Consider the following 25,412-nt stretch of genomic DNA (forward strand, 5'->3'; position numbering starts at 1 on the left):
CATTTTGAAATATATTTTATATATTGACAATATATAATGCAGTGCAGTGTTGATATAAAGAAAATAATCTTGAATTACACCAAGAGAGCTAAAATTTTATGGGTGAAATGGCGCCATGGGGTGACTTCTCTTCCACCCCAATGCCTTCTCTTCTTCCTTCTCTTCCACCCCCATTCTAAAACCCATCATCATCATCATCCAGGAGCCTTCTACATACACACCTCAAAGTAAGTGAACTTTTCTACCATTTTTGTTGAATTTAGGAAATTTTCGGTGAGCTGGAACCAATTACCCAAAAACCCATTGAAACAATGGTTTCGGTTAACGAACGACCTGGAACGGATTGAGTTCGTTAACCGAGGGGTCACTGTATATATATATATAGTGTATATATACACTGTCGACCCTCGTTAATTCGGACTAATAGGGGGGGAAGGGTGTCCGTTTTAGCCGATTGTCCGAATTAACCGATTTAGGGGTTAATATTGCATTATATTTCAGTCATTGTTTTCGTCACGATTTTATCCCACTTTCCACTGTAATACGTACATAATTTCAGCAAAAATATTACATTTCCGTGAATGTATTATATCAAGCACAGTATGAATAGAATATCATTGTAATATAACAGTATTTTAACCGAAAACTATTAAAAAAACTCAAGGGCCGCTCCGGGCGGCACACACTCTAGCTACGCCACTGGTTACATTTAAGCAAAAAGACGCTGGTGTTTTATCCCAGCAGAGGGTGAACCAGCATTTTAGCTTAAGGTTCGCGTAGGTAATATTCCTACAAATCTAAAAAAAAAAAAAAGTTCAGGTTTTGTCCGAATTATCCGAAATCCGGATTAAAGGGGTCCGAATTAACGAGGGTCGCGCGTGCGTGCGTGCTTGTGTGTGTGTGTGTGTGTGTGTGTGTCGTCATAATTTTATGATGGTATGCACTCAATTAATATTTAAGAGAAATACAGTCGCCAGGTTAATGCCATTCAAATAATGGACTCGACTCCCCCTCCCTCCTCCTCTTCCCTGGCTCTTACCTCTCTGAGAAATGTTTGGGTGAAAACACTAGATTTTAAGGTATAGTAAAAAATACAGTCAACCCTCGTTAAAACGGACTAATAGGGGGGGAAGGGTGTCCGTTTTAGCCGATTGCCCGAATTAACTGATTTAGGTGTTAATATTGCATTATACAGCTATGTGTATGTTTATTTGAGTGCCCCGTCATAGGAGTCCGTTTTCTCTCACTTCAGGACGCCTGAGTCGTCCGTTTTCTCTTAATCTTAGAGTGCAGTACACCAGTGACTTATTTATTTCTTAGTACTGACACAGAATTTGAAATTGCAATTGGGGTTGCAATTGTTGAGGCAACTTAGTTATGTCTGATTACAGTTGGAATATTCAAGATCCATTGTGAGTGATGTTTAAAGCTTCAACTGTCTTTATGGTTGGTAAAACTTGTCAAGTCTGTCAGTCTGAATGGCATGTGTGAGGCCTTGTGTTTGTACAACCGCTAAATATACTGTATAAATATATAATGTTATGGTATTTATCAGAAACACATAGGCAAGACTAGGTTTATTACAAAGTGATGAAAAGGATACTGTAAAGGGGGTAGTCCACAAAACATGTAGCTATGTCTCTCTTTATTTGAGTGCCCCGTCAAAGAAGTTTGTTTCTCTCACTTCAGGACGCCTGAGTCGTCCGTTTTCTCTTACTCTTAGAGTGCAGTACACCAGTGACTTCTTTATTCCTTAGTAATGACAGAAATTGAAATTGCAACCCCAATTGCAACTGGGACAATCCCAGAACCAGAAATTTGATAGGACAGTTCAGATTTCGTCCGATTTATCCGAAATCCGGATTAAAGGGGTCCGAATTAACGAGGGTCGACTGTAATACCTCAGACTAAAGTTGGGATAATATAATTGACATTGCTGGATTCCTTGCAAGACCAAGAATATTTTGAATATACACGTCATATATTTTGCACAAAAGAGAACATATTTGCTCTGTGTAAACAAAATTCTTACATTAGATCTAAAATTTGTATGTCTAATGCAAAATCCATGATGTTTATATTTAAAATGATCATCATATTGTAAGAATTCCAGCAATGTAAATTATATTCTGGCCGGGTAATTTGTATGAATTTTATGAGCTAAATAAAAAAATTATATGTACTTCACCCGCGTATATGAGTAGTTGCACCGCGTAAATTGGGCATTCCGGATATATATATATATATATATATATATATATATATATATATATATATATATATATATATATATATATATATATATATATATATATATATATATATATATATATATATATATATATATATATATATATATATATATATATATATATATATATATATATATATATATATATATATATATATATATATATATATATATATATATATATATATATATATATATATATATATACAGTGACCCTGTTAACGAACTTTAATTTCGATTAACGAACTGCCTTCCATAAGGATCTTCAATTCGGTTAACAAAAAAAATTCGCTTAACGAACTTCTTACGAACCGACCTCAACATGTTTTCGCTTGCACTGACCGGGCAACCAGCTTTAGTATCAGTCCGCCAATACATTAATCGGTTCTAGGGCTTAAATTCCTTACTATTTTTGTAAATATCAAGAAGTTTATACTATTCAATAATTTTAAAAGTTTAATATTCAATTTTTTAGTCATTTTAACAATTATTGAACAAAATTGAAGGTAAAGTGACTAGTTTAATGCGCGGCATCCAGCCTCTTAACACAGCAAACAGGCGTCAGTCTCTCTCTGTTTTCACTGGAGGTAACATCTTGCTTGAGACTCTCTTCAACTAAACGCTTTTTTTCTGTGTTTCCAAGCAAATTATTGGTCATTTTGAAATATATTTTGAAATATATTTTATATATTGACAATATATAATGCAGTGCAGTGTTGATTTAAAGAAAATAATCTTGAATTAAACCAGAGAGCTAAAATTTTATGGGTGAAATGGCACCATGGGGTGACTTCTCTTCCACCCCAATGCCTTCTCTTCTTCCTTCTCCTCCACCCCCATTCTAAATCCCATCATCATCATCATCATCATCCAGGAGCCTTCTACATACACACCTCAAAGTAAGTGAACTTTTCTACCATTTTTGTTGAATTTAGGAAATTTTCGGTGAGCTGGAACCAATTACCCAAAAACCCATTGAAACAATGGTTTCGGTTAACGAACGTTTTCGGATTAAAACGACCTTCTGGAGCGGATTGAGTTAGATTAAGAGGCCACTGTATATATATATATATATATATATATATATATATAAAATGTTAGAGAGGAAATGTATAGGATATAAAAAAAATTATTCCCTGGTGTTTGTGCGGTTTGTTTTGAAGGTTGTACTGTATTTCACTGGGTGTTGGCCATACTGGGGGTGGCTGGTGGTTGGTGTACCTTGAGTCAGCTGCCACAACACAGAGCAGGAAAGGCTCAGGAAATATGGATAACCATGAATGGAGCATACCGTTGTCCTTTAAACAGCACAGTGCTCTTGTTAGCCTTATTCAAGAGAAGGGCAAAGTTATACAAAAAAGGCACTTTTTCATTCATCCTGAAATATAGTCTTACCTTTTAGCAAGTGGCTACTCAACTAAGAATTCCTAACCTAACCTAGTCACATTTATTCTGTAGCCTCATGAGCATTTCACAAAACTGTTATAGTTTGTAAATTATTGAATTACCCATCCTTGAAAATTGTGTCCTGGTTGGTTTTCAGCTGCAGCGCCACTTAAAAATACTGTAATATATAAGGTTTTAAATAGAGTCACACTCCTCTGTGATGAGGCTGACTTAGTTGATCTAAAACATTGTTCATTTCGTTGGTAATTTGTGCTTGCTATATGAAATTTACATTTCTTACCCTTGGAACATCAGTCATCATGTACAGGTATATGAATGTGCAGGTGCCTTGACATATCTCTGCAAGTAAATGTTTTTTCTTTAAAATCCTGCCTGCATTCCTCGTATATTTAGCAGCTCTGTGTTTGTTATGTACGGCTGCACACACATGATCAGCTGGGACTATTCAACACTTGTGAATAAAGGCTAATCTTTGAATGTATTGTACAGTATATGGAAACAACTTTGTCACCAACAAACACATTTTCTATCGGTTTTGATTATATTCTATCTCAATATATCAAAATTTGGTGGATGAAAAGGGTTTTTATATTCATCGGGATTGTCATAGCGTGGGTACCCCTTCCTCATGAAATGTTCCAGCTATCCCGATACACTGGGACTGCCTTCGGGTCTGTGTCGTCTCTGAATGACCTCACCCTACACTGTTCCCGATTGGTCGGATGGCGTACCGATTATGAATATGGCACTACATCTGATATGTAAGGTGTAGGTATTAAAATAAAAAGACATTCTTGGGTAAGGTTCACTTGTACAGCTGAATCCAGTATTACAGTTTTCATGATGCATTGTTTGCTGTATTCACTCCTTTCTCGTTATTTGCTTAGGTTTATTTAGATCTTTTGCAATTTTATGAACATTTATTATGATTGAGTGAGGTTAGTGTTTAGTGGCTTAGACCAACTTAAACTTTACTAAAAAAAGAAAAAAAATCCATAGCCTGCAACATTATTTCACAGCTTTTACTTTAGAATGTAAGAAAGATCAGCAAAGGTAACTGCTCAATATTTAATAATTGCTCTTTGTTATTGCAGCTGGAGCGAGAGAGACCTGCTTACGCCTTACACGGCAACCTTCTGTATTATGTGAAGGAGCGCTTTCTCCGTCGTCTTGATTTGACCAAAAACAAGTAGGTTTCTTAAATTCTGCACATCTGTACTGTATCTACCATCAGCCCCCCAAAAGATCATACACTTCAGTTGCTGGATAATTTCCCTCTACTCAGCTTTGTCACTGACCAGGTGATGTAAGTGTAGGTTAGTAAGTGTGCTAAAACATAATTGCTCACCCTACAGTTACTTTGAAAATATATTCATCCATTTAAGTGATAATCTTCATGTAGCCACCTCTTGATCTGGTTCAAGTTTGTTGAAAAGACTGTTGTTGGCTCAGGCTAACAGTTTTAACAGTATCCACACAGATATTGTATCTTACCAGGACACTGGTAGGCTTGTCCTGACATGTTCTACTGTATACAGTACAATAAAACTTCTATATACCAGACTTTAATACAGTCGAATTTGCTTTTTTCGCACTTTCCAAGGTGCTCCAGACTGCCCCTCTGTTCACCAGAAATATTTTAAAGAGTCTGGAAAATCCAACATTAGTCCGTATGGTTTGTATGTTCATACGTGCAATTGAGAGTCTGTGCGTGGGTTTTGCACTGCGTGTGTCTCATTCGGAGTCCTGCCTTCATGTGTATCATATCGGTGAACTTAAGCTCATTTTTACGTGTAACTTTTTCTGTAGAGCATGTAATATCTTTTAACAGGGATATACGAGGGTTTTAAGAATTGGGTTAATATAATGTAAAGTACTGTATGTGCATGTGTTCTGGGTATCAAGTTCTATCTACAGGAGCGAACACAAACACCTGTAGAGTTTTCGTAGGTTCTATTTCCTGGATAAACAGAGATACACAAGCGAGGTGGCACTCCTTACTCTGTCTGGGGGGTCAACTAGCCTCTAGGCGACATGTGGCAAGTGATACATTAACAGCTCCCATATGTCGCCAGGCACTTTAATTAAGCGTGTGGGACATGGTAAATACATTGCCACACACTGCTAGCTAGGCTGAATAATAATGTATATAAATGGAGCACATACATAATATACATACAGCATACATAATATACATACAGCATACATAATATACATACAGTATGTATTTTAAGAAATGTGTAAAATATAACAAATATATACAGAATATTATAAAAAGAAAAACACTTGCTCACTGAATGCTGTATACAGTGGTCTGATCAGATCTGCTATAGGCCTTGGGCCTAACGAGAGGTAAGACACTGCATGTAAGTAGGCTGGGGTTTTGCGGGGGCTGGGACTGTTTGGGCATTGCCACTTTTGTCAGGTTTATTTATTGATTCAGTATTATATTCTCCTATGATAAGCCTCTTATGGTTTATGATTCATCATGATTAATATAACATCTTCAATAATAGAAAAAAATATAATATGTAATTTTCAATTTGACTTCAAAATAAAAGGATAAGCTGTATCGGAAGGTATTTACTCGGGATCCATTCGTGTGAAAGCTTAAAGCAAATCACCTTTCAACAGGATTACTATAACATACCGTATAGTATTTGATATGGAGTTACTTTCCTAAAAACATTATTTATTACCTTTGAGTGATACACGATGGCTCAATTTGACTACTTGTATGATCAGGCAACTAATTAATGAATAAACTAGGAAATATGCAGGTGTAAAATACACTATACTGTACTTAGTATTGTTTATTAAGTATACTGATAAGTACACAGCAATAGTATTTATTAAGTGATAATAAATATATAACAGTACTAATTTACTAAGTGCTGAACACATGTTGTGGTAGGCATGAGTAGTGAGGTAGCTAGGCCAATTAGCTGTTTGCCCTTTGTAAACAAATGACTCGAGGGTTTCTTTTTTTTTGGAAAATGTGATTATTTTACAATAATATTTTATCAACCTGGCACCAAATAAACCTAAATTATATGAGAATCATGGTTAAATTGCATGAAGATGTGTTAATATGATTTTGGGGGAGAGAGGGGGAGGGAATGCCCCCCCCTTCCCTTCCTGCTGCTCCCAGATACACTCATCTCCCTCCACATACTATACCTCGATGCTCTTATTTACAGTATTCTCATTTTTATCTTTGTAGTACTGTACAGTATACAGTTTTCTCTTTATTCATAAGGCAAATTCTGTGGTTACTTATATATGACACTTTACAGTACGTAACAATCATCTCTGTTAAAACAGCTGTCGACAAACAATTATGTCTGATTTCCAACCCTTACAGTTGTCTCATTACTGTTTTTTTATTGTTGATACACTCGTGTTTTACTAACCTTGTTATGCACTTAGACTTTAGGGTTTGAAATGCAGTAGCTAATAACATTATAACTGCAATTGATTTTCTTGAAACTGTCCAGATAAGCAGTGTTTTCTCCACACCCCAATCCCATAGATTTGCTTTTTTCGAATGGGGGTCTGCCCCAATTATTCCGGTATATTGAGGTACTGTACTACTGTATTGTTTGTTAGAATGTTAGAAATGTTTCAATCTATTTTGTCCAAATTGTATGCATAATGCAGCAGGCCATTGAATATCATGCATAAAGTGAGATTTCCTGCATTTTTACAGGGATGTTGCAGTGATGCAGTTGCGTGCAGGTTCCCGCGCTCCTGTGTATAGCATGTCTTTTAATCCTGCAGAAAATGCTGTCCTTCTCACCACTCGCACCCACAATGTGGATAACAGCAACTATGATTTGTATCAGGTAAATATTTAGCTCTAATTGCCATCAAATTAGAGAGTAAATAACCCATTTTGATGGTCTTAACCCTTAAGCCCCAGGTTAAGGTGTTGGTGGCAATACACACCCCTCCCCACCCCTGATCGCGGGTAAGTCGAGAAAAATCATCTTTTCCAAAAATAATGTTTAACCTTTTAAAATTATAAAACAATAAAAAAAATGAGGAAGAAAAACTATATATTGACCTGCTAGAAACTTCCCTGGCTGCGTGGAGGGAGGAGGGGGGGATAAGGAGACCGTGTTGGTTTGACAGCTGACACTCATGGTCCCTCCGCACTTAGCAGCTATTTTAAGCTCGCTTTTTTGTCTGAGGTGACCAATAATGTATATACCTGTATTTACTAATCTTAATAATTATTTGCTATAAATAATTCATTTAGAATATTTTATTTGCATTATTTTTCATAAAAAGTGCTTGGCAACACTCACCAGTCGGTCGCCAGTCTGCCTGGCTGTCTTTGTGTTTGGTAGAGCAAGTAATGCATAAAATAATAATAATTCCACAAATAAATACATTTATTACATAATCATAGCCATGTTTTACAGTAATACTACCCTACAATACAACTACAGTGGTCCCTCGGTTAACGAACGCCTTGGTTTACGAACTACCTTCCATAAGAATCTTCATTTTGGGTTAGTTCACCCAGGCACAGGTCATCGAGCCACAACAGGGCCTGGGGGGCAAAGAAAATAAGAGCGGAAAGAAATTATAAATAGAAAAGAAAAAGATTATACTATCTACACCACGAAGTTGCCGGAAAACCAGCTTTTTGAAGTAAGACAGGTTGTATGAATATGGAAACACAGAAGAAGGCAGAGCATTCCACAGTTTGGCTGTGTGAGGAAAGAAGGAGGTACTGTAACAGGTTATTCTAGTGTGACCGACATCCACAGAAAAACAGTGGTCACCGTGGGCAAGACAAGTGTTACGAGCCCACGGCCGTGCCGGCGGTACATAGGATGCCAAATCCACCGAACAATGCCCGTTAAAGTACCTGTAAACAAGAGAGAGTGAAGCAACATTGCGGCGAAGAGAAAGGGAAGAAAGATTATCAACTAAAGAAGGAGAGTTAAAAAGATGAAATGCCTTTGATTCCACCCTATTTAACAGTTGGACAGAAGAAGAGCCACCCCAGATATGAGCGCAGTACTCTGCCTCACCTTGATTACCCACCTCACCTAGCCTACCCTCGTATACCCCCTCCCCCATCGAATCTCCTCTCTTCTCCCCCACTTTTCCGTTAGATGCTGGTTGCTCTTTGCATATACCTGTACCTAAAATGAATTTCAAAGAGGCTGTGATTCTAAAATGCTTTACATAATTTCATTTTTTATATAAAGTACATATACAGGCATCCTCCGCGTTACGGAAGGGTTCCGTTCCCGGAAAATTGACTGTATCGCGAAATTCCGTAACACGAAACATATTTTCCCATTGACTTCCATTATAAAACTGGAGATGCGTTCCAAAGGAATTTTTTCGGCCCCAAAAAAGTAATTCAAGCACTTTTATTAATGAAAATAAACATTTATAAACACATACAATACAGTACATTAAATAATTTATGATATACCTTCTTAAAACACCAATTTAGGGGTTAATATTGCATTATACAGCTATGTGTATGTTTATTTGAGTGCCCCGTCATAGGAGTCCGTTTTCTCTCACTTCAAGAAGGCTGCCTGAGTCGTCCGTTTTCTCTTAATCTTAAGAGTGCACCAGGGACTACTGTTTTATTTTTTAGTGGTGACACAGAATTTGATATTGCAACTGGGGTTGCAATTGTTGAGGCAACTTAGGTATGTCTGATTACAGTTGGAATATTCAAGATTCATTGTGAGTGATGTTTAAAGCTTCAACTGTCTTTATGGTTGGTAAAACTTGTCAAGTCTGTCAGTCTGAATGGCATGTGTGAGGCCTTGTGTTTGTTAAAATTTACCCCAATTTCCGTAAAGGCGGATTTACTGGCCGTAACACGAAATTATTGGTCATAATTTACAAATTCCGTAAGAGCGAAATTCCGTAACCCGGGCTTCCGTAATGCGGGGGATGCCTGTATATATTTGTGTGTGAGACTGAGTGTATTTAAAGTTCTGCTTAAATAAGTAAGTACTACTAAGTACCCTTCGCCAGCACCCGCCGGATGTTACATGGTGCGAAAAATTCAGCCCCTCATCAATTAGAATCGAAGGGTGACATCACCACAGCCACACCCCAATAAGAGGGATAGTTCACAGTGAGTTTTAGTCAGACTAAGTCATTATGTAGGTTATGTAGGCAACAATCATCCACAAACTCCTCAACTGAAGGAGCTTGATAGTTACTTGGAATGCCCAGGGGATGGAATGGAGCTACCAAGGTTTTTCTGATATTGTGTCTTATCTCTGAAGCTCAACACCCCACTACCTGCATCTGCTGCTTGTGAGCATCTGTTTAGTCATGCTGGCTTATTATTTAATGTTTAATTAATTAATTACACCCCATGGGACGACAAGCCTAGTCACAAGACCATGCGGTCAGACACTAATACATTGGTACTCATTTCTCGTAGGACACGCTATGATTTGTGATATGGAGACAATATTGATGTTATTTAAGGACAATGGGAATAAGCACCCACCAAAGCATGGGTAGCATACAAAAATTAAATTTAAGTTATTACTAATAAATGACTCCCTGTGGTAGGAGGTCCCCGACAGTGGAACAGTCATGGCAATAGTGTTGAAGGGTGTTAGCATTGGGACAGTTACAGGAAGAGAAGTGTGGGTCATCCCCCACCTCATATACATGGCAGATAGGTCTCCTAACCTAATGCGAGCGGAAACAACATTATGTCTGCTGACCATAAGTCCACGTCGACGATACTTGTGTGGATAAGGAAGAAAGTGATTGTAGGGAGAAGAGTGGCTGAATGTATTCTCTTTTGGTAAGTCATGCTGGGCTTATATTTAGGCCTAAAAGATCCTGATTGGACAACCATGATTTTGAGAATCGGTCATTGATTAATCTTAATAGAAAGATTTGCAAATAAACATGTGTAAAGCTGTGGCTTTTATTTTTATCTTAAGTTAACTATTTTTTTTTTTTATTTACTGTGGATTTATTTTAATATTTGAGACAAATAATAATTTTGTTGTTACTTTTTACTTTCAGTACTTCTACTTCAGTACATTGACATTTGGATACTTTTACTTCTATACTTGAGTAACATTTTGCCAATGTAACAATACTTTTACTTAAGTAACAAAATCCAGTACTTTTTACAACTCTGCATATACCTACACAAAACTACAATGAGTGGCATACGCCAACACAGAACTACAGTGAGTGACACACACACCTACACAAAACTAGTGATTGACACAAACCTACACAAAACTACAGTGATTGACACACCTACACAAAGCTTCAGATATGTAAATATTGCTATTTAATAAATTAGAAATATCTTTCTAATGCAAATTGGTGCTTCAGATCCCCAAGGATACAGACCCACAGAACCCTGACTCCCCAGATTCCAAGAGGTCTGCTGGGCTGACAGCTGTATGGGTTGCAAGGAACCGCTTTGCTGTTATGGACAAGAGCCATCAGGTAAGTATTTGTTTTGGAGTATTAGATGTCACTGACACTACACTATAGTTAGTATCAAACACAGAGAAGGTGTAAATAAGTTTCAAAAGTTGATAAGAATCCTCTCAAATTTGATAAAACTTAAGTTTTTTAGTATTTTGTATTTATTTGCGACTAAACATTTAAATGTCATGTTTCTCCAGTTGGTGATCAAGAATATGCAGAATGAAGTGACCAAGAAAGTGACAACTCCCCCGTGTGATGAGATATTTTATGCTGGCACTGGCATGCTCTTGCTTAGGGATAGTGATGGTGTGTCTCTCTTTGATGTTCAGCAGAAGAGGCAAGTACTAGTGTTAAGACCATCATTCATTAACCAATACTATTTAAAACAATGTTAAGATATACTGTAGCTCTATACTAGTAATTAACAAGTTCATTTACTCCTCAGAGTGTTGGGAACAGCTCGCATTGCCAAGTGCCGTTATGTTGTGTGGTCTGCCAATATGACCACTGTGGCATTACTGTCCAAGCAAACAATACTCATCTGTAACCGCAAACTAGAACGCCTCTGTTCCATCGCTGAGAATAACAGGGTTAAATCTGGTTCCTGGGATGATAGTGGAGTATTTGTGTACACAACAAGCAATCACATAAAGGTGAGCTTGATTAACTTTGCTGAACCTCTGTTTTCTAATGTCACAATTAGAGTTGCATTTGGCACAAGTGCAGTAATCAGCTGTGTGATGTATTTTGTAACCTAGTGATTAAAAAGCCATTGGTTCTCATCATGTCTCATAGTTTGATTAATGACAGGACTACCAAGTAAAAAAATTTTTGTTCCCACAGTATGCACTGACAAATGGTGACCATGGCATTATTCGCACACTGGAATTGCCAGTGTATGTGACTCGGGTGTCTGGTAGCTCAGTATACTGTCTAGATCGTCAAGCAACCCCTCGTGTCCTTACCATTGATTCAACGGAATTCCGCTTCAAATTGGCTCTTGTCCAGCGCAAATATGATGAAGTAAGTTTATGTTATACTGTACCTTTGTTTTACTTTTCGTTTTTAGATAGATTGAAACTGAAACTGATGTTTCTTTATAGTATTAAGAATTTAGGTAGATTCATACATAGTAGCCAACATTGTTTTGGTCAGGGGTTTCCTCACTTATGTTATTTCATCTTTGCAGACCTTTCTTGAAGGGTTGGTTATTATATTATGTATATAATATAGTAGAACCCTTGGTGGGGGTAAATAAGGGTGTAACGAAAGATAGAATGTATCACATTTATCATTTGAACACATGGTAATGATAATTTTTATTTTATTTTTTAAAGAAGTGCACTGCCTTTATATTCTCAAAATTACACTTGGAAAGGTTCATAGATAAGAATTTTTGGATATCTTGGCTCTATGCAGTACATGGGTGAGTATATATTGAATGCTGAGAATTTTTTAATAATTGTATTATTATTTCTGTTAATGTTTGGATATCAATTCTGTACAGCAGTGCAGCAAATATTATGTTATGTCTTCATGGATGTTGACAATATTCATAATTTATCAAGGTCTGAAATGAGGCAAATATGGTCACGAGTTGAATTATGGTGGCACAGAATGGTAGTCTCACATGTGTAGAGTCTTGATGGTTTATTAACTTAGTTTTAAAAAACAGAGTACAGTAGTCATTGTTGGTTAGAACTTGTTTTAGTTAAGATATTCAGATTTACATTCAGAGCAGTGTTGAGTTTTCTTCATTTCCTGGATGAAACTTAAGTTTATTAATTGTGAGATGGTTTGAATGGTTTGGGGCTATGTATTGTTTTACATCAGGAAAGTTCTTTTTTAGGGACATAGTGCACCTTTTATACACGAGGTACTCATGCTTAGGGCTTCTTTGGTCTTTGCCCTATAGTTTTACTCATGTAACCCAGCTACCTGTTGGTTTTTCAAGTAGGATTTCAAAGTTAATCTGTTCTCTTAGATCGTAATCAGCCGGCAATTGGATTTTCCCCCAGTCACTATATTGAAAATTATATACCGTAGTCAATTAGAGATTTTGTTCTAATTGGTTAATCCAAAATTAGCATGATCAACTTTTTGGGTGAAGAATTATGTGAATGCCAAAAAATGAATTTTCTCTTTAGTCTTTTAGAATTCTGAATCGCCATCACACTTTTTTTTCATTATGAATATTTACATTAAGTTTACAGTTTTTAAGATTATACAAGAAGTCCAGTTTTTTTTAAAGCTTGTCCTTCCATTTTTAGACTAAAGAAGAAAGTAAGTGTGCTGTAGTTCAGTAGATAGACCCATCTCAAGTGTAGGTCCATCATAGTGCCACCATACTCCACAATAATTTCAAATAGTGCTCACACCATTTTGAGTAAAATCCGTGATTTTATTCACTCCTAATATCTTCTCATAGACATGAGTACATGGCTTTAGAATAATTTAGATATGACTTTCAACCTTTATTTTAGGTCCTACAAATGGTTCGTGGAGCCAAGTTGGTTGGCCAGTCCATCATTGCATACTTGCAGAAGAAGGGTTACCCTGAAGTGGCCCTTCACTTTGTCAAAGACGAGCGTACACGATTCCTTTTGGCTCTGGAATGTGGTAATATTGATGTAGCTCTAGATGCTGCAAAAGCCCTGGATGATAAAGGATGCTGGGAGAAATTGGCAGAACATGCTCTCTTGCATGGAAACCACCCTGTAAGTTTGGCACCCCTGTCTTGTGTTCTTTGTTCTGAAATTTCTTGAAACTCAAATACATGTACAGTATATCAGAAGTGTTGTGTATTCTTTTGAAGGCACTGCCTACATTGGTGGAATTACCTTAATTTTTGGTATTGTATTTAATGTTGTTTTTTAAGGTGGAAGATAAACATTCAAGACAGGGAAAGTTAAGGGCTGAAACAGCAAGTAGAACTATTCCACACACTTTTCCTTATACTGTTTTCATAATTTACAATATGAATCTGAGTACAAAACATACTACTGTACATGTTTGCCATGTTAGATCTTAAAGTTTCAGGGATTAGTCCCAACATTCTTTAATATAAAAATTGAAATAAAGTGTATCTGACCTGAAAACTAACATAAATTATTTTCTTTAATTATTTTTGGTTCCAATTCCACAGTACCCTGTATATTGTTCCTTATAAGAAAAGTGTGAACAACAGCTGTGTTTAAAGAAAATGTGAATTTTAGTCAAATTTTCAACTTATTCAATTAGTGATATCACCATTGGCTGGAATAATTGGTTCCGAGTTCTTTTTTTAGTCACTAGGGAAAGGTTTCTGAGAGTCTGAACTATGCAGCTTGTACGAACAGACACAATTGCACATCCCCGGAATGTTTTCCAAAAGTTTAAACTATGCATCTCACACAGACAGACACAGAGCTGTCTTTATTTATGCAAACACCACTGTACTCATAAAATATATTGTAAATAAACAGAATACAATGATATCCCCAATAGCCGGAACAATTGGTGCAGAGCACTTCCGGGGATGAGAGATTTCCGGCTAACCAGACGACTTTCTCAAACCAGGAAAATTTCCTTATCCCCGGAATCTTTTCCGGTTACTGGGAAAAATTTCCAAGTGTCTAAACTCGACATCTTGCACAGGCAGACATTAGCCCTTTCCCCAGAGCATTTCTGGGTGCTGGAGATGTTTTCCTCGAGTCTAAACTACCGGAGTCCGTAAATGCAGTTCTAATTAAGTTAGAAACTCCATTTCTTTACTATAACCATCCAGAATAGTTTATCAAGATGGTTGGTAAAATAAGTATATTTAAAAATAAAAAATCAATATGATATGGGCATGAATTAAACTGTGTGTTAGATCAAAGACTGTTATTTTTCACTCCCATGTAGCTGTTGGGGATTACTAGGTCTCGTGTAACTGATCTGACTTGACGCAATGTCCGGTAGATTTAGTGTGGGGGATTAGTGGGTCTCATGACCTGAAGATGTCTTCAATAAACACAAAACCTAAAGTATTTTTAGGGAGTTTGTAATAAGTATAAGTATAAATGAGCAAAGTTGTATACCTTCAACATTATGTTACATAACATTTTAAAATATGGAGTGAGAAAGCAGAAAGATGTGGGTAATTAGGGAGATGGAGTGGAAATGAGTGTTGCCAAGCGCTCAACAGCTGACATTTAACTCACTACCATGCAGAAATTTTTCATACACTTAGACCCCCACTCCTCATGCATTCTGTCTTAATACCCTTGTTAGGGGTGTGTGGTGTTGGGGTGTTGGGGGGGGTTTGTTTGTGTGGTGTTGGGGGGGTTTGTGTGTAGTGTTGGGGTGTTAGAGGGTTTGTGTGTGTGATGTTGGGGTGTTGGGGGTTTTGTGTGTAGTGTTAGGGTGTTGGGGGTTTGTGTGTAGTGTTGGGGTGTTAGGGTTTGTTTGTGTGTGTGTGTGTGTGTGTGTGATGTTGGGGGTTTGTGTGTAGTGTGTGGTGTTAGAGGGGTTTGTGTGTGTGATGTTGGGGGGTTGTGTGTGTGTGTGTGATGTTAGGATTTGTGTGTAGTGTTGGGGTGTTAGGGGGTTTGTGTGTGTGTGTTGGGGGGTTTGTGTGTGTGATGTTGGGGTGTTGGGGGTTTGTGTGTGTGGTGTTGGGGTTTGTGTGTGTGTGTGTGGGGTGTTAGAGGGGTTTGTGTGTGTGTTGGGGGGTTTGTGTTGGGGTGTGTGTGTGTGTGTTGTGGTGTCAGTGTGTCGTGTGTGTGTGTGTGTGTGTGTGTGTGTGTGTGTGTGTGTGTGTGTGTGTGTGTGTGTGTGTGTGTGTGTGTGTGTGTGTGTGTGTGTGTGTGTGTGTGTGTGTGTGTGTGTGTGTGTGTGTGTGTGTGTGTGTGTGTGTGTGTGTGTGTGTGTGTGTGTGTGTGTGTGTGTGTGTGTGTGTGTGTGTGTGTGTGTGTGTGTGTGTGTGTGTGTGTGTGTGTGTGTGTGTGTGTGTGTGTGTGTGTGTGTGTGTGTGTGTGTGTGTGTGTGTGTGTGTGTGTGTGTGTGTGTGTGTGTGTGTGTGTGTGTGTGTGTGTGTGTGTGTGTGTGTGTGTGTGTGTGTGTGTGTGTGTGTGTGTGTGTGTGTGTGTGTGTGTGTGTGTGTGTGTGTGTGTGTGTGTGTGTGTGTGTGTGTGTGTGTGTGTGTGTGTGTGTGTGTGTGTGTGTGTGTGTGTGTGTGTGTGTGTGTGTGTGTGTGTGTGTGTGTGTGTGTGTGTGTGTGTGTGTGTGTGTGTGTGTGTGTGTGTGTGTGTGTGTGTGTGTGTGTGTGTGTGTGTGTGTGTGTGTGTGTGTGTGTGTGTGTGTGTGTGTGTGTGTGTGTGTGTGTGTGTGTGTGTGTGTGTGTGTGTGTGTGTGTGTGTGTGTGTGTGTGTGTGTGTGTGTGTGTGTGTGTGTGTGTGTGTGTGTGTGTGTGTGTGTGTGTGTGTGTGTGTGTGTGTGTGTGTGTGTGTGTGTGTGTGTGTGTGTGTGTGTGTGTGTGTGTGTGTGTGTGTGTGTGTGTGTGTGTGTGTGTGTGTGTGTGTGTGTGTGTGTGTGTGTGTGTGTGTGTGGTGTGTCATAATAATTTTGAGCAACAAATTACTGTATTCAAATGTACTATGCTAAAAGGCTAAAAAAAAATTAGCACTTGTGCAAACTATGAGGTGTTTGTACTTAAATTAATTGCTATCATGCAAGGATTTCAGTAATGCAAGTTATATTCTGCAAAGTCAATTCTGACATTTAATAAGGAAACTTTAAACCTAAAACAACCTTCACCCACCCTATCTGCCTCCCCTGGCTAGCTGGAAGGAGGGGAGAGGGGAAGGTGGGGTATTGACAGCCAGGAGGGGAGATTAATGCATACTTCGTAGTTGTCAGGGACTCGAGGATCATAAAAGGCAGGGGTTTAATTTTTTCACTTGTAAAATGGCACTGACTTGACTTAGGAGAATATAACTTGCAATGCTGGAATTCTTGCAAGAAGCGATTAATTTGAGTATAAACATCCCTTAGTTTGCACTAGACATAATAATTTTAGTAATTAACTTAGTACATTTGATTACAGGTTGTGATAATTTATGTGGTTGCTCAGAAGTTGTGGTTGCGAAACTTTGTGACATCACTTGTGTATAATGTGTGTCCATATGCCCTGGCTTATTCACTGACCAGTTGTGTAAGTGCTAAGTAGCCAAATCGACCCATCATGTATCAATTCATTTTAAAATAGAAATTGTAAAGTAAAATGTTATGAGACTATGGTTTAGTAGTGCTGTTAATGTATTTTCTGTGTAAGTGTCTTGGCCTGCCACCTAACCACGTCACTTCACCCTTTGCTTCGTTAGTTCAGCTCAGAATTACATTGATTTATTACTGTATTATTTTACTTTTTAATATTGTATGCACATTTAAAGAAATATTTATATTTGCACTGGGAGGTACTACTGCCTGGGAAGATATTGGAAGCATAATGTGTTGTCTAATGGTAGACACTGCTCCTATATGGCATCAGAAAAATTTTGACCAAGTCCCAGGTTGCTGATCTGACCTTCTGCCCCTTTTACACACAATTGCAGGGTCTCAATTTTTTCTCTTAATTTGACAACACAACATACATATACAGTATAGTCTGCATTTACGCGGTCATTTGAACCTGTGGAGGTCCGCGTAAAACGAGAAACGCATAAGCGAAATAACAGAACATATGGGATTAATTGAAATAGAGACTGGGCCGACCCCCAAACTCCACTTTTTCCGACACAATACGTACGTTGTAGTAAAAATATCTTAATTTTATGATGGTATGCACACACAATTTATAGTTAAGAGAAATATAAATAATATTTGGTTTTTTAACACTTACGTTAGTAGAAAAGATGGCTGGGCACACGGGGATGGGAGGTTGGTTCCGAGGCAGAGGGCAGATTATTGGCCCTCACCTGTGTCACTTGTATCACTATCCACCACATAGGCTTGCAGGGCCTCTTTGTCAAACCCCTCAAAGTCCATATCCTCACTATCACTGACTTGGGCCGGCTGTGGTGGGTGAAGAACTCAGTAATGTTTTGATGACCGTGCCGCTTCCTGTGTCAATGATGAAATTTACCGTGTAATTAAAACATTTCATTCTGGCAAGGTGCCGCGTAAATGACCAAACGAGTAAAAAAAATCCGCGTAAATCCAGACTCTACTGTACAGTATTGTTTCTTACTATTGATTTTTTCATTTTTGCATTTCTTTATGGTTCTTTATCATTATTATTGTTATTATTATTTTATTCTTAATTTTGTATTTTGTATTATAAATTTTATTTACTATGAATTATTATTTTATTTTTAATTTTGTATTTTTATTATTATAAATTTTATCTGATATGAATTATTATTATTATTACAATTACATTTTTGCACCCCAGGCCCTGATGTGGGTCAGTTACCTGTGCCCGGGTGGGCTAATCCCCGTAAAAAAAAAAAAAAAAAAATTGATCATGAGCAGAAGAAACAAACGTTACCCAAGCAGTTGGTCTTCCCACCCATGCACCAACCATGTGAGGATGCAGCTAAACATAATTCAATCTTTCATAATGCCGGGAACCCTTGTCCCCAGGCCCTGAGCAGAAAGGATTGGAGTGATTTTCTCGCGATTTTCTTAGATTTTCTGGTAATTGCGCATTATTTCATAATCGTTATTTGCACCTAGACCCAGAAATAAAATTTTTTACATTTTCCGGATTCCTTCTTCTTCTTTTTGCTTCTTCTTTTTCTTCTTCTTTTTGCTTCTTCTTTTTCTTTTTCTTCTTTTTCTTCAAATGCTCCTCATTTTCAACCTCAGAATTTGTTCCCAAACCCAAAATGTTGGGAATTTTCCGTAAAAATTGCAAGCGAACTTTAATTCCGGCTATTGGAGAGTTCCAGGTTTTGAGGGATTCCGGCTAACAGAGATATTACTGTATTGTATACACTACATTATACTTTACTCATCAACAGATGCTGTCATCTTGGGCTTGTGATGCAGGCAGGCCAAATGGTGATATGATGATACAGGATGGCCTGCCTTTGTCCTGTACCATCTACTGTAGCAGGTGTTGCTAACTGTCACTATCCTCTCCCACTATGAAGGAGGGATTGTACACACACTGTATACTATACAGTGATACCCCGATTTACGCGGTCAATTGAACCCACGGGGTACCGCGTAAAACGAAACCGCATAAATGAAATAACAGAACATATAGGATTAATTCCAATAGAGACTGGCCCGACCCCCAAACTCCACTTTTTCCGACACAATACCTATGTTGTAGTAAAAATAACATCTTAATTTTATGATGGTATGCACACGCTATTAATATTTAAGAGAAATACAGTCGCCAGGTTAATGTCCATTCAAATAATGGACTCAACCCCCCCTCTTCCCTTGCTCCCTGGCTCCTACCTTTCTGAGAAATGTTTGGGTGAAAACACTAGATTTTAAGGAATATTAATAAATAATACCTCACACTAAAGTTAGGATAATATAAGTGACATTTCTTGATTCCTTGCAGGTCAGGGAATATTTTGAATGTAAACTTCATATATTTTGCACAAATTATTACATTAGATCTAAAATTTGTATGTCTAATGCAAAATCCATGATGTTTATATTCAAAATGATCATCATATTGTATGAATTCCAGCATTGTAAATTATATTCTGGCCGGGTAATTTGTATGAATTTTATGAGCTAAAAAAAATTATACTTCACCCGCGTATATGAGTAGATGCACCGCGTAAAATGAAATTCCGGTTCTGGCTAGGTACCGCGTAAATGTAGAAACGCGTAAAGCGAAACCGCGTAAATCGGAGTATTACTGTACATACACCATTGCACACTAACCTACAGTAGGCATGCACTGTCCATTCTGCTATGTACAGTACTTTCACACTTAATGAATGTACAGTACAGTATACTGTACATAACTCTAATTACATTTTACATTACCCTGTATAACCCTCTCAGCCTCGGAGCCTGAGATAGAATATCGTGGTATAAGGTTTGTAACGGGAAAAATAATCTAACACAAAAACTCATGGAATAATTAAAGAGTTGAGCGGCACACCCTCCTCTCGCTCTAATGGCCAGAACAACACTGGCTTCATGCTGCGCTGCCACGCACACCATGACCAAGACCGTCTCAGGGAAGGTAATAAGGCCCACACAAAGAAAATGACATCTGTCAAATGGCCTCCAAAGTTCAGTCAGTTTCACTAAATAGTTTTTGAGTTATTCGAAAATATAACCCATTGTACGCCACGTTGACGTCGCGACTCTGAGCGTAAGTTTTTCACCTTTTATGTTCGACGCCACGATGGCATAGTGTGAGGCTGAGAGGGTTAACTGTATTCTTGGCTGATTGTGTCCTGGTACATTAACGTACAGTACTGCACAACACATATATGAAAAAACAGCAGCAAGTGAAGGAACAACCTTGTACAATGGCAGCAGAATATGAACTAAGTGCAAAAGCCTGCTACCTAAGTTACCCAAGCAACTAGCCCACCCATGCGCCCAGCATGTGGGGACGCGACAGAGCATGCAATCTGAACTCGTGGAAAAAATTTTCCCATGTCCAGAACAGATTTTCTCAGAATTATTCAAGAAATGCGCATGATTTCATCTTCGGGAACTTGTTACCATCCCCGAAATGGAGAGAGTTTTCCGAGAATTTCCCAGAAGGCTCAAAATTTATTCCAGCTATTGGAGAGTTCCTGGGACCAGAGATTCCGGTTACGGTAATGGGCAGATTACTGTATACCCTGTATAGGCTTTGTGTGTGTCCAAACCTACTCATTAGTTCTATTATTAAGTTGGCATCCTACAAGGAGGAATCAGGTCACTCGGTGAAGAATTTGACAGTATCTTTGCTATGCATTGATAGTTTGGATTATTTGGTTTGTCAATGTATTATATGTAGAATAACTTGGTATTTTTCAGGTTGTTGAGTACTGCTACCAGCAGACCAAGAACTATGATAAACTGTCCTTCCTCTACCTTATCACTGGAAATTTGGCCAAGCTGCGACGCATGATGAAGATCAATGAAATCCGTAAGGATTATGAGGGCTGGTACACCAATGCTCTTTATCTGGGAGATGTACCAGAACGCATTAGGGTCTTGAAGGCATGTGGTAAGACGTCTTTAGCACTTCTGACAGCTGCCACTCATGGGCACACTCAGGTTAGTGATGTTAACTTTTCCTGTTGAATAATATTTTCAAACAAAATATTATGTTGTTTAAACAAGGGATTGATTCTTAACAAGACAGAGATATTGTGTTTAGTGCAAAGTGTGCTGCTTGTTCAAACCAACTTCCACTTTGTTCTGAAAGGCAGTGCATATCAAGATGTCAAGGTGGTGGTAGAGATTACTAGGAAATCCCTGCTACACCATTAGAATCAATCTGATGGGGGTGGTACAGGTACTACTTTGCTTGATGTATTTCACTGTCTTAAACTGTATGAAACATGACACTGTAGATAGTGAGCTAAATTTTTTTTTGTGAAATATCAAGTAAAAAATAGCAGAGATGAATAAGTGACAACACCCAGTTCTACATTACTGTAATCGTGGTATGTATGAGAGGGACAGGAAGTATTTTATATGCTTTTGGATGTTTGCTGTTGAGAAATACAAACTGTAGACTCTATTACAGAAAGTTTGTATTTATAGAAACTTGTACGTGTTTTTATTATTATTTATACATGGTGTTATTAGCTACTCTGTCTACATTGGCTTACCACTGAAGAAGTCAGCAGGGGCAGATCCAATAATATCAAAAGGGGGATCCAAGAAGTTGTGGGTGGAGGAACATAGCACGCACAGTGAGCCCCCACCCAGCTGGGGTGTTTGGGGGGAAGCAGTAAGTCCCCCCCAGAATGTTTTTTTTTTAAATCTGACCAATATAATGGACATTGCCATGTGCACTTGACAGGAGATATTCTGAGGTTAATAGTAATTACTTTTTGCGATACAAAAATGCCTGAGTACTGTACTACATTAAAGAAAAAGTAGTGTAATTTTCTGATGAATAAGGGGGGTCCAAACCCTCAGGAACCCCCCTGGATCTGCCCCTGGTCAGAGGCTAAAGATTTTAAGATACGTATGTAAATTAGGGTTGGTGCAATAAGGTGATATTGGAGGATAAAGCTGTAGAGGAATTTTACAGGGTTTTTGAATTGAATTTTGGAGGATATTGTATTTTGTAAGAGGAATTTTGGAAGATATGTAATGAATTTGTTGAAGGATGTGGAAGAGGAATTTTGTTTGTTATGTAGGTCAGATTTTGGAATATATCTAAAAGGAATTGGAGAAAATACTGTTCTCTATGTGTAAACAATTTGAAAATAATTGTAAAAAGTATGGAAGATACATAGTACCATGTAAAGGCATATTATTATTATTAAATGGCAATGAATTAATAGGGAATAATAGCATTTTTTTACTGTGACAGGAAGCCGAGTCTCTTGCATCCCATGTGGAGACTGGTGCTATTCCAGAACCTCTTCCCAATGCCCAGTTGCTACAACCACCTGCACCAATACAACCGATGGACACTGCCTGGCCACTCCTCACTGTTGCTAAAGTTAGTTCAGTAGTTCTACCAACAGTATTTGTTGATCTTTCTACAGCCATGTTTACTGCCTTTACTCTTGTCTTAATGTGAAACTAATGTGTCCTTTACCATTTATATGTCTGTCTCTAGTTCTTGTTTAGTTAACATGCAAGTGCATCCATTGCTTGTTTAACACACTTCATGAAAGATCTGCTGCAAGAATTAGTGAATAAGTGAAAGAAGGTAGTGTGTTGCATGTAATTTTCTACTATTGTTTCACTGTGGAAGTACAGTACAGTAATACTTGGAATTATTGGATACTTGCACATTTGGAATATCACAATAGCTAACTGGGGATGCTCTGGTAATTATATTCTGATTGGATCAAAACCAGATTAACAGCATTGCAGCAAACATTATGTAAACTCATTGGTAAAGCATTGCATTCATGAGGCATGCCAGTTACAATGTGACTCTTCAGGTTTTGCGGATGTTCAATTTCGGGGTGCACACATATTCAACAGAATTTTTTTACATAAATATGATAATGAATTAATAAAAACAGGTTCAAATCTGGCATGTGCAGCAATAAATTGATAACCCCCAACCTCCCAACTGCTCATTATACAGTACCTTTTCTCCCATTGTTCATGGCTTTTGTTATGCATACAGAAAATCTGATTACACCACTGTATTCAGTAAGCAAATCATTTTTTCAATCATTCTTTAAAACTGCCATCTTTGCCCATCAGACCAATAGTCATTTAAGGGTTAGATATCTTAAATTGGAGATGATTGTTAATGGTAACTATTTTATACTTCCCAATTTGTGCATTGTATTAAGAAAAATAATGAATCATTCCCTATTATATGAATTGCTCATGATCACAAAAAGTATGTTTCATCTCGATATGTTCAGAGATTACTAGACAAACACTTACCATAGACCAAAAGCCCAGGGATTAAAGAACTAAAATTTTTAATACAGAAATTTTCTGTACTGTATTTAAAAAATATCTTGTATTTTAGTTACAATACTGTATTTATTAACATTAAAAAATTATATATGAAGTGCTAAAAAATGTCAACAGATAATTAGTAGGGAAACAGCAAATACAGGTGCTCCCCGACTTACGACGGGGTTAGGGACCCAAATCCAGGTCGTAAGTCCGACATAGATAAAAAAAAAAAAAAAATTCAAATTAAAAAAAAAATCTACAATTAAATACAGTACAGTAAAAGTAATAAATAATGAGGAATGGATACAGTGTGACTGAGCACTTACCTTTAATGTAGTCAGCTGAATGCACACGGGGCCCCCATAATTTTCTAATTATACATGGAGACTACATTAACTGGAAACGTTTCGGTATAGAAAATGCGCGCATCATTTAAAAAAAATAAATAAAAAATATGGTCACAACTGCGGCGGTCGTTAGTCCCGACGGTCGTAAGGTCAGAGCAGGTCGTAAGTACCGATGGACGTAAGTCCAAGCAGTCGTAAGTCGGGGACTACCTGTACTTCTTATTGATAATTCCTCTTCCTTTTTAGTGTGTGTACGTTTAAAGACAGAGTTTGTACAGTATTTAAGGTGGAAAAATATTTTCTTTGAGGAATTAAGGTACAATATTGTCTACCTGTATACTGTATTTTGGCTTGGTACTCCAATGTATTAGTTTCTTCTACATATTAACCCAAAGTGTTCATAGACCTATTAAGAACTAAAATAATCTACTTTCCCCCTTTCAACAATAGGGGTTCTTTGACACAGCAGTGGCTAGTGGCAAGAGTGCTGCAGGAGCAGCAGCAGCCATGGCAGTTGATGATGTGGGTGACATAGCTGGAGATGCCTGGGGTGATGATGACGATGATGAAAATATTGATGATGCTGATATAGCCTTAGATGGTAAGACTCTTTTTTCTTCGCAAATTACAGGCAAAAATTTTCACTTGTTGAATATTTAGTCTGTATACATACACTGGTCCCTCCATTAACAAGTGGTTCAATTTACGATATTTTGGTTATCGAATTAGATCCCATAAGGATTTTCAGTTCTATTAAGAGTACAACTTCTATTAACGACAGCCTTATGAGAAACACGCTTTGGTGTGCGCATCAGCTAATCGGCTAGTCCGCTAATACAATAATAGGTTCTATGTTTACATTTGTTTCCAGTGGAGTAAATATCGAGGAAGTTGTGCTCTTCAATATTTTTGCATTTTTAATATTAAAATTATTGGTCATTCTGTAATTTAGTTAGCATAATGATAATTTATACAGTACAGGGAACAGTTTTTATGTGCCCATAAGCTGATCGACTTACCCTCCAACGCTTCTCAGTTTAACTTTGTTTACTGTGGAGTGAACATCAAGTTTGTTGGTCTCTTGAATATTTTTGCATTTTTATAGTAAAATTATTGGTCATTCTTAAATTTAGTTAACATATTATTAATATACAGTGCAGAAATTATTAAGAAATATGAAGAAAGTATTAGAACCAATGCACTCTATAAAGAATATGGCATGTCATCATCGACTGCCTCTACAATCAGCTGTTTGCTATGTAAACAAAGCCGCCGGGAATACGACATACACACCTCAGAGTAAGTTAAAATACAGTATTCTATTGTTTTTTATTATTATTGTACAGTACACAGTACAGTACTGTACAGTGGTTCCTCTGTTAATGAATGGTTCGGTT

At 37.6% G+C, this 25,412-nt stretch overlaps 1 protein-coding gene across 2 annotated transcripts in view; it reads left to right on the forward strand.

Annotated features, from left to right (window-relative positions):
- Window positions 1–25,412, forward strand: part of LOC121871806 (coatomer subunit alpha-like) — a 169,997-nt gene that overhangs the window by 105,331 nt on the left and 39,254 nt on the right. For both annotated transcript variants that reach the window (XM_042374305.1, XM_042374306.1), the window contains exons 7-16: window positions 4,753–4,847; window positions 7,368–7,503; window positions 11,018–11,134; window positions 11,317–11,456; window positions 11,565–11,772; window positions 11,963–12,142; window positions 13,603–13,836; window positions 21,092–21,334; window positions 22,608–22,739; window positions 24,466–24,616. In XM_042374305.1, the coding sequence (XP_042230239.1) occupies window positions 4,753–4,847; window positions 7,368–7,503; window positions 11,018–11,134; window positions 11,317–11,456; window positions 11,565–11,772; window positions 11,963–12,142; window positions 13,603–13,836; window positions 21,092–21,334; window positions 22,608–22,739; window positions 24,466–24,616 (1,636 nt within the window). The remainder of the gene's footprint in view (window positions 1–4,752; window positions 4,848–7,367; window positions 7,504–11,017; window positions 11,135–11,316; window positions 11,457–11,564; window positions 11,773–11,962; window positions 12,143–13,602; window positions 13,837–21,091; window positions 21,335–22,607; window positions 22,740–24,465; window positions 24,617–25,412) is intronic.

This window comes from Homarus americanus, unplaced genomic scaffold (assembly GCF_018991925.1).
Source record: "Homarus americanus isolate GMGI-L3 unplaced genomic scaffold, GMGI_Hamer_2.0 scaffold39675, whole genome shotgun sequence".
NCBI classification, from domain to species: Eukaryota; Metazoa; Arthropoda; class Malacostraca; order Decapoda; family Nephropidae; genus Homarus; species Homarus americanus.